Source organism: Gobius niger, assembly GCF_951799975.1.
Source record: "Gobius niger genome assembly, chromosome: 19".
Taxonomy (NCBI): Eukaryota; Metazoa; Chordata; class Actinopteri; order Gobiiformes; family Gobiidae; genus Gobius; species Gobius niger.
The window spans coordinates 20113921-20124401 of record NC_136870.1 but is presented as its reverse complement, the minus strand read 5'-3'; the positions used below and the strand labels follow the sequence as shown (position 1 = coordinate 20124401).

The 10481-nt window shown below is 41.1% G+C and overlaps 1 protein-coding gene across 2 annotated transcripts in view; it reads right to left on the bottom strand.

Moving 5' to 3' along the window:
* Positions 1-9952, bottom strand: part of samd8 (sterile alpha motif domain containing 8) — a 243737-nt gene extending 233785 nt beyond the window's left edge. The window contains exons 1-7 of one of the 2 annotated variants that reach the window (XR_013793902.1): positions 9759-9952; positions 7650-7939; positions 7219-7495; positions 3345-3440; positions 3135-3252; positions 2874-3024; positions 885-1340 (exon numbers count right to left, since the gene is read on the bottom strand). Coding sequence is in view for 1 of the 2 variants with exons in the window: in XM_079577234.1 (XP_079433360.1) it covers positions 1036-1340; positions 2874-3024; positions 3135-3252; positions 3345-3440; positions 7219-7495; positions 7650-7929 (1227 nt within the window). In the remaining variant the exon portion in view is untranslated. Of the gene's footprint in view, positions 1-135; positions 1341-2873; positions 3025-3134; positions 3253-3344; positions 3441-7218; positions 7496-7649; positions 7940-9758 lie in introns of those variants that run through there. The other variant, XM_079577234.1, reaches the window with a different exon arrangement.
* Positions 9953-10481: the final 529 nt, after the last annotated feature.

Sequence of the window (10481 nt, the reverse complement as noted above, 5' to 3'; positions counted from 1 at the left end):
CTAAATTAAGAACAAACTTGGTGTAAACTATGTCTAAACAAAAAAAAAACACACACACACACACACTCACACCTAACCTAAACGCATTTCTAAAGCATTAATCCAAAAATTCTTCCTAATTTAAATGAATAAAGTCTAAAAATGCCACCTGAAGAAGTTCAAGTAACACAGTTGGAGAACCACTGATCTATAGGACACATGTTTGGTTAAATTAAAACTAAAGGCAGTTTACAGTGTAATTGGTCACTTTTAACAGAAGTTAGTGGAATTTTTTTGTATAATTATAGGCTCAAAATTGGCCTCGACTGTTTTACTAAGAAGATGTTCCTGTGAGGCTACCGTAGGCATAGAAAGGGGTTGTACTGTTGACATCAATTGCAATGTGACTAAAAGCCTACACTTCTGAAAGTTACTTCTTCTATAAAGTTAAGACTGCAGTCTGAAATAAGGCTAGTTGCGACACCAACTCTAGTCTCAAGACGGTAACAAAAAGTACTGGTCTGAGTGTTTCATTTGCGAGAGGACAATTGCCTTAGCAGCGGTCAACTGACTGGGTCTCTTAAAGAGGCTAATGAAGGGGTTAGCAGTTTATACACAATAACAGTTATTGGCGGGATAAGTCAAGCGAATGGCTCTAGGTTTTGGGTTTTTCAATCAGAGTCCCAATGGCAACTTGAGAAAGATAGTCATGAAGTTGTGGACAAAATTACAATTAAACACGAGGCAAGTTTAACTGGCTTAAAATGTTTTTGAGAAAATTGCTAATTCAAGAACATTTTGCACATACTAGAAAAGTGTAAAGGAAATAGAAATGCTGTCGAAATATTTTCTTTGTGCATCTATGGTGTAAGAAAAGCTGAAGTCTATCGCAGAAACTACTAAACCTTCGATAAACTTTATATTGAACAAAAACAGCTGAAACTTCTCAAACGTGCCACGTGTTATGCCAATTTTGACCACCACTGTTCATGTAATATGAGCTGAGGCTTTACAGTTTATTACAATAAGTACCTAGTAATATAAAACGAAACTGATCTACCGTATTAGACCGCGCATGACGGCCGGCCTGGAGAAGGGCCAGCAGTACTCGTTCGGGACGGGCCCGTTGACGTTGCACTCGAAAAAGGAGAACATGGGGAACCAGATTCGGGCGCGGCGGCTCTGCTGATAGGCGCGGGTGTTAGCCAGAGTGTGGTAATACAGGAAGAGTCTGGTGGTGATGTAGAAAGCTATGAATACGTCGATGGAGTAGTGTTCGTGAGCGGCCAGAATGAAGAAGATCCCGAAGAGGTTCAGCACCCACGACAGAGTGTGGATGAAGTTCCAGGTTCGAGGGGTGTCTGGGGTGAAAAAAACAGCAAGAGATATTGACTGATGTGGATATAAAATACTGTCTTTTAGTGATATAGAGCTGAAGATCATTCTGACATTAAAATTCATTCATCCATCCATTTTCTTCCACTTGTCCGTATCCGGGTCACATTGCACCAGCCCCTCATGGCGCCTCCTACAGGTGGTGGGTCCACAGAAGGACGGCCTCATGGTTCTAACCTGTTGGTCTCTCATAAGGGGCTTCTGAACTGCTCTTTGTCTGACCCGTCACCCAGGACCTGTTTGCCATGAGAGACACTATCAAGGGCTTGAAGCCCCGACAACAGAGCTCCAGGATAATTCGGGTTCTAAAACCCCTCCAACACTTTAAGGTGGCAGTTCCAGGAGGGGTCTGACATTAAAATTACGGCAAAAAAGTATTCTCTAAATTGGGTTTAGAGAAGACTTGAATGGGTTTAAGCTACAGTTCACAGTAGTTATTTTTCTGCATTACCGATTTGTTACACTAGAGGGCAGTAAACAAACAGGAAACTGCCTCTACTTGCACATGATTTCTGATTTTGAATGTCATCAGTGGTACCTCTCTGTAAAAGTATAGGCACTCCAATATATTTAAATAAAAAAATCTTAGTAACTCATTAATATTTAATGTGTAGAATGATCTCAGACCAATTCTCCACAACTGCCTCTAAAATCCTGCACTGTCACTCAAAAAGTTGTTAATTCGAGTCCAAAGTGCACAAGCTTAATATAGGGACTGCAGTTATGTGTAAGACCAGAGGTGGCAGTAGTGAGTATAAAAATGACAACTTGCATCGAGTCCCTTTAAGTACCCAAAGTATTTTCAAACTGATTTTGAGAACTATTGCGTGACATGGTTTTTATGAGAACTAGTTTACGGCTACTTTTAGATTTAGCCACAGCTTGTGTACAGCGCACTGCAAAGACACAGGATTAAAAACCAAATCACCCCTTAATTTTTAGATTCCCTACAGACCAAGGTCACATTCACTCCTCCCCTTGTTGACATAGATTTGTGGAAAACTATTATGTTTCTATTATGTGATAATAACATGTGTCTCATCTTCAGGATCTGTACTGTGCCCTGCATAAGACATCCAGACCGTCTTCAAGCCTTTCCCTTATACTTTCTCAGACTTTGAAAACAAAATTAAAGGGGCTGGATGCAAGTTGGCCATTTTATACTCACTACTGCCATCTTAGGTCTTATGTGTAACTGCACCTTCTATATTAAGCTCGCGAAGTAACACCTTTTTGAGTGACAGTGCAGGATTTTAGAGGCAGTTGTGGTGAACAGGTCTGGGCACATTCTACACATTAGGACATTGTTGGAACATTTAGGGGGAGGAAAATACATTATTTTAACATTTTTAAACTCTGTGTAGTCCCTTTAAGCCCTAAAATAAGTTGAGTGAATGCACTTTTGCTTTGTTATTTTCCACCACTAGGCGATATCTATAGTGGCCAGTGCAATGCGTCTGATGTAAAGATGTAAAGGGTTTTAGGCCTTCTTCACTTACACTCAGTGACAAAGAAGTTGAGCATGGTGAGGACCACAGTGTGTCCGCTGAACATGTAGTCTCCGCAGGTGTGCACTCCGGTCAGCGACATCCCGAACCCGCTCCAAATGGCAATGGCGCGCTGGAGCTTGGCCCACATGTCCCCGTATATCTGAGCGCAACAGGGGTCAAATCAGTGGGCAGGCAGGTCAACGGGGAAACAAGATGAAAGGAAAAGAACTTTGCTCAAATACTGTGACTGTACTTTCAAGATGAGATTACCTTTCCGGAGCACTGCAGGTGTTGTCCCGGGACGGAGAGGGAGGTGACGAACATGGTGATGCAGCGGAGCATGAACACCGTCCCCATCAGGCTGCACAAGCGCCGAAGGAGGATAGACCTAAGGCAGGATGGATTTTTTTGAGTGTAAGAAGCCATCGTGCAACGTTTTATGTTTATGTTTTTGTATGTAAAAAAGCTGCTGAATATCACCTGTGTTTGTGAAGCAGCAGGACCAGCAGCCAGACGTTACACAGAATGACTCCACAGGCTTCTGCCATTGCAAAGGCCCATGGGATACGAGGCACACTGAGGAGAGAGAAGAGAACATTAGGGGGAGGGCAGTGTACCATATAAAACTTGTGTCTGACACCGTTTTATTCGTCCCATCATTGACTTCTTAGCCGTTTTATGATGCTAACATTCACCCTGCCCCTGTCGTCTAGCCATTATGATTTTTGGCAAACTCGATCAAATCTGTATTTTACTGTTTCTTCCAAGAACTTTGAGGACAAAATATTCTCTTGCCGACTGACATATAACCCACCCACTAATAAAAGACGGCTTATTGACGAGCTAATCCATGCTCTTCACTTCAGGGTCGTTCGATGTCAAATCAACACATTTCTGGAAAAGGAAATAAAAGTCCTGCACAACCATCCGAGATTTGCTTCAAACTTGGCATGATAGTTGCTGATGAACCCGCGCAGCCCTTCTCTGCACTTTCAGTAGCAATGCCAGATGAAAATTTGAAAAACAGTAGACAATATTTATAAGAGCATAGGGTGGTAGAGGTCAGCAAGAGGATGAAAAGGGTTTTTGAATTTTTAAAATACATGAAGTACTTCCAAAGTTATAAACATTTCAGTTTTCATTTTCGGCCACTTTTGGTGAAATCGATCTCCATTAAAACAATAGGATATAGTCTGGACCGATTTATCACAAAAAGTGGTACAATTTTCAGCTTCTTTGTGCTCTAACTTTCCCATCTCCCTAAATATCATTCTCAAAATTCACATCCCAGAAGGAAAATTGTCAAGGATTTCAATTATGATGTCAGATTTTAATTGCGGGCTGAGCCAATGCAACTAATTTGCATATTTTAACAAATAATAAAGGCGAGACACTGCAGGTGAATAGGGAAAACATTTTAAGTGGGTGATATCGATTTGAAACTTTTGCTGTTTATTATTTACAAAAATCTGAACAAAAACTGTATTGCTGTATTTCCGTAATATTTGTTTATATACAAAAAGCAAGACATTTTATGCCAAAATGTAGGCTACAATAATTTTTGCAGATGAAATCTAAATAATGCAACAATCCAATTAAAAAAATAATAGTTTAGTGTTGGTGCATTAAGAAGAGTTTCTCAGAGGGGATTTGGGATATCTTGTATAGTTTTTTGAATAAGCTAATAATAGTAATCTACCCAAAAAAAATAAAAAAATCATATATCTAGGATTTTTTTTTTTTTTTTTTTTTAGTTACTTAATTTGTAAATTCATAGTGGAAATTAAGCAAAAATGTCCTACTGCATTTCTGTTATTTTGGTAAATAAATCATGTGATCGTTTTAAGAGCTCATTTGTAGTTCAAAAACTCCGCACTGTGGCTTTATGCCAGTGAGTGCGCACCGCGGAGCAGAGAGGATATGGAGCGACACACGTTATACAAGGGAAACTAGCTTCGTAGCCTCACACTGTGGCTGATGCGGGTGCCCTGCGGACCCCGCTGGTTCCCGGTGTGCCAGGGCATGTTCCAGGGCATGTGCCAGGGCCAGAAACAGCCACAGACCTGGGCTACAGTCGGGCCGTTACCGCGGGAGCGGAGCGGAGCTAACGCTAGCTACACCGCGGACTCGCCCTGGTTTAGAGCGGCCGCTGACGGCGCGGCCAGGTTTTATAACTTCATTCAAAAAGCCGCGGGTCAAAATCACATTTATATCCCAAACCAAAGCGCAAATAAGAAAGAATACTTCTTATATTTTATGATCATGATGAAGGCTTTTCGAAAAATGTCCACACTTTCAGTCACAATTGCGTAGACTTCCCTCCACAATATCTCAGGAACTACAGCAGCTATGAAAATGCCTTTTGCACCATTCGACTCGGCTACTCGTGTTCTGATTGACTGGAAAATATCACGGTCCGGGAACGGGATTTAGTGCCGCGGAAAACGAGATGAAAAAAGTGTTTTTTTCGAGCGAGGTCCAGACTACTGATCGACGATTTTGACGCTGCAGGTGGACTTTACTCATTCATAACTCAAAAACTACTTGGCCTATCGAAGAACTAAACACACCTGTGGGTTCCTTGATTCAAGCTGCGTTTAATGATACTAGATTCATAAATATCCGTGTTATATTGTATCCGCTAGATGGCGCTAAAGCAGAGGAACGCTCGTTCAGGTCATTTTTCACCACTCAGTGACGGCTGCATTTTGCGTTGCTACTTTCAGAAGCCTCAACGAAGATTACGCTGCAATATACTACATAGAAAATGTATTGCACTGTCTGTTTGACCGAGAACAAAAAAAATCCTGTAGACGTCTCTGAAGCACCCCGTCACCAAATTACATAGAAGATAGAAGTGTGAAAACTATGTCTGCCAAGCAATATGATTATTTAGTTAATCTCAACTAAACCGCTTGATAATCCCAAATAATCTGGACAGTCTGGCCACAAACAACAAGTCACATTCCCACTGAGTGCATCAGGAAAAGTTACAACAAAATTAGAAACTTGCTTTGGGAACTCAGGGCTTATTACTTTCTGCTCATTTTCTTTCACACAGTTTCAGTGTCAGGGAAAAATGTTTAGATAAGTAAAGGCCCTATACCTGATTTTTTTATATAATAAACAATGAAAGAGGAAGCCACAGAACTGAAATGTTAACTGTGATCCAAACTCATTCCTAACTTTCCAAACGTACTGTATAGTTGCATACCAATTCTTCACAGAGACGAGTTTATAGGCACATTTCGCAACTGGCAGGGCCTCTAATCTACAGAGGTGCAAAACGGTGTGCTGCAACCTCATTCTGAAATGTTTGCACCCTCAGTTTTTGTGGCATCACAATATTTTTTAATGTCCAGAATCTCTAGTAGCACCTTTTTGAAACTCAGTCCCTCCAGGATTTGGCGGGCATTTATTGTGATTGTTGCGGGGTAAAATGCTTGATATCGTGGGCCACTTTCTTCTGCTTAAAACAATATACTTTTTTATCAGTTTTACCTGAAGAGACTCTGGGGGAAAATAAAAGACTTAAAATATCTGTTATTTTAGATAATTGCATCATGAAAAAGAAAAGAAAAAAAAAGAACCATGTGTGCCCCTCCCCTCTCGTCTCCTCAGATACAGAAAGTGGGCGGGGCTAACAGGCACCTGCCTGTCTCTGTGAGCGCAGGGTCTGACTCCACACAAACCGGATTAGATAGAGCCATGAATGAGAACCCGAGGAGAACAGACCAAAGGACGAATGTCGACATTGAGTGTCGGCTCCAGTTCAACCGAACCGTGACTCCTAAAGCTCACGCAGTAAAAGCACCAGCCCCTCACACAAACGCCACCGCATCACGGGGGAAAGAAGCGTCTAAACACACACACAGCGCTTATCTGTGAGATAAAGATCCAGTAGCAGAAAAAAGCAACTTGGACAGAGCGTGGTAAGAGATCCATGGTAAAAGCACACAGCGGCTCACACTGTTAAGGCCCAGGCGAGTGAGAGGAAGTGGAGTCGCTGGGCATATACGCGAAAATAGAACAGGTGAAATATATTTTATATATCAGAAACTCACTTTAGTTGCGCATAAGTAGTGGAGTTAAGGACAAGTTGCGAAGGAAATTGCGGATTATTGGAATAGTTGTGGGAAAGTTGCGGGCTTTTGGAAAAGTTGCAACTCCGCACTGATTTCGCGGAGTTTGCTTGATGTTGCATTAATAGTTACGATCGCAACATCACGAAATCCTGGAGGGACTGTGTAATGCTCCCCTGCACCTTTAAAATGCTACAAAACCAACTGATTTTGTATTATTATATTCTTATCCTTTCCTTTAAAGAACCCAAACAAAGTGACTGAGCACCCACCTGTCGAGGAAGATGTCTGGCAGTGGGGGGTAGGTGCGCATGTCGGGGACCCTCTCGTGAACGATCACCATGACGAAGGACGTGAACCCGAACACGAACATGACGTAGACCGCGCTCAGGACGGTCTTCCAGTACTCCGGGTCCAGCCTGCGGGGGGCGCTCTTGTACTTCCCGTTGGTGTACTGGTTTGTAGGGTACTCCTCCCCGACGGGCGCCGTGTCCGTGCTGTCGCAGTCCCGCGCCCCGTCTCCGTTACACAGCCACTCCAAACCGGGACCTGTGGGGGGGGGGATTTATATCCGTTATTGCGGGATTGTTTGTTTATTTGTTTGGGACAGTGTATGTTTACGAACACACCAGAGACCCAAGCACGTATACACACCACACTCAGCTGTAGCCATGGGGCGGATATGCGGCATGTCGAGTGTTACCTGTGGGCGAGTGTCCATCAAAGGGCAGCCCCAGCTCCTCCAGGACATCCAGGTTTTGTTTCTGTAGTTTTCGGATGGACACCATGAGGCGTTTGATGTCCCCCAGCACTTTGAGCTCCAGCGGTGGCGAGCGCAGGTCATACTCGCTCAAAGCTAAAAGGCTCGTCCCGTCCAGTCTGTGCCGGTTACACAGCAGGTCCACGTAGTCGCAGAAGCCCTCGTCTTTGAGCCATTTGGCCACGTGTTTGGTGGTCCAGCGACGCACACTCAGCTGAGTCATGGCGCCAAACCTTTCAGACAGAAAAAATACAGAAAAGTAATGAGTTTTGAGAAATAAATATCTTGTTGGAGCAAACGTAACAATGGTATATTGGCACTGTGCTTGACTGGGGTAATTCAAAGCACTATAAGACACCAGTTATGAGGTCATCATTACTCATTCACTGCTGAGTTGGTAAGCTACTATTATAGTCACAGTCAGTCTGCGCCATCGGTCCCTCCAACCACCACTAACCACCACCAACCACTCACACATTAAATGTATAAATAGCGAGACAAGTTAGAGACTGAGTCAGGATTCGAACTGTTGACCTTTAGATCAGTGGACAAACTCTCAAATCAACAGAGGCTCTTTCAACACATTATTTATAAATACATTATTTATTGTTTAAGTTGATCGTTGATTATTAAACAAGCCCAAATCATTCACCTCTTCCTCCGCCCGCCCTGAACTGAGCACATTTTCTCCAGTTTGACTTTATCCAAATCTAAAAGCTTAAAAAAAAGAAGGGGGGAAAAAAGCATCAAAATGTATGTGTTTATTTAATTAATTTATTTAATAAGTATTTTTTTTATTTTTTATTCGTATTATTTTTATGATTGTTATGATTATTATGATTTTTTTTTAATGTATGTATTATTTATTTATTAATTAATGTATTTATTATTATTATTATTATTATTATTATTATTATTATTATTATTGTTGTTGTTTATGTTAAAAAAAAAGTTCAAATCTTTAATAAAAAGAATTGAATTGTTTTTTTTAAGCATCAAAACAGCGATGAAAACGAGGATGAAAACGCAGCAAAAAGTGACAAAAACATGACAAAAAGAAATGATGAAAAATGATGAAAAAGCAACAAAAAAACGACAAAAAACGTGACGAAAATGCGGCGGCAACGTGACAAAAAAAGTTATGCTCACTTTTGTAAGTCTTAGCTTTCAAATGAGGCATTACACGGTCGAGAAGTTTTTAGATTTGGATGAAGCCAAACTGGAGAAAATGAGCTCTGTTAAGGCGGGGGTTAAACATGATGATGATGATAATAAATATAAATAGCAGTTTTATACAAAAAGTAGTCATTATTCCAGACATAATAACAGCCCCCATGTTAATACCCAACACACAATAATGCGATTCAAGCTGACTCAAGACAAACAGAAATGGAAAGTTTCTGAGAAGAGTCTGATTCATCTATTGTGCAACTATCTGTGCTTAAAAATCCTAAGACTTGAGGAGAAGTAGGCAAGAGTATTTCCTCACATCCACTGAATAAGCAACAAACACAAAAGTTTGAGTTGAGCAAGAAATAACAATTAACATATACAAGTCTGAAACCACCTCTGGGCAGAGCTTCCCATGAACCACCACGCATATGTAAAAGATGAGTTTTGCAAATATTTAAATCCCCCCCAAACAACCACACCCCAAAAAAACCCTAAAGCCTTTCACTTTTCTTCTCTTTTCAAAACTATACTTAGTCCGATTGTTTACTTTATTAAGCTGGTGTAACAAAAAGAGTTGAACACATTTATAATGAGCTGAAATGCATAACAATAAAAGAAGACGAGTCTCAGCTGTTTGTTCAAGTCTTAGTAAATTTATGAGGCAAAAAATGTAAATGAAGCACATGATAAAGGCATCACACCAACTATAAACGATATAATAATAATACATCCAGAATCGCAGGAAAATATCAAGAAATTTGCATAAAAAGATCAAAACAATTCCCCAAACAACAGACCTTTACCCATTCTATTGACTGTGTTAGCATTAGCCACCAGCTAGCTTGACACCATATGTTATGATCAAAAACAAATACGTACCAGGGCTGAAATGCAGTACGGGAGAGACAGAGGATGGGGGTTTAAGTTAGCTAGCTACGTGACATGACGAGACAGTCTGTAGTGACGGCGTTTGGTGTAAAAACAGCAGCGGCTCGTAAGAAATCATTTCGCCCTGTGGTTCCGCGCTAGTTAGCATCACTCTTGACAGGCTAAACACGGCGCCGCTGTGTTAAGAAAAGAGGCGCACCGAGAATTTGACATGCGGGAAAAGGCGCTCCCTGCTGGTGGAGGTGCAGCATAACAAGAATATGTTTTTTTTGGTCAAGTTTTTGTGACTTTTTCATAGCATTTTTGTCACCTTTTGACGCTCTTTCGTGGCTTTCTTGTTGTTGTTGTTTTTTTCATCATCTTTAGTCGTGTTTTTGTTATGAGTTCGGGAAATTCCACAGTTACCATGGAGATCCGCCATCTTTGCAGCTGTTAGCATACATTTCCATAACATTAGCTAAAAACAGTATAAAAAGTGGAGAAAAAGCAGCTAGCAACTCTGTTAGCTGCTGAGCTACTGCTGGTAAATACATCTAACACACTGTGAAGTTAATGTGAACAATAACTACAGTATTTTAACTTTTAAAATATCCATTAGTTTACAATTGCTGCTAATCCCAAATACTTAGCGATATGACATCACATTCCCAAACTCTATTGTTAGCTTTTAGAGCAAGTGTTTTGGGGCAGTTGTTTTTTTCATCTCATTTTTGT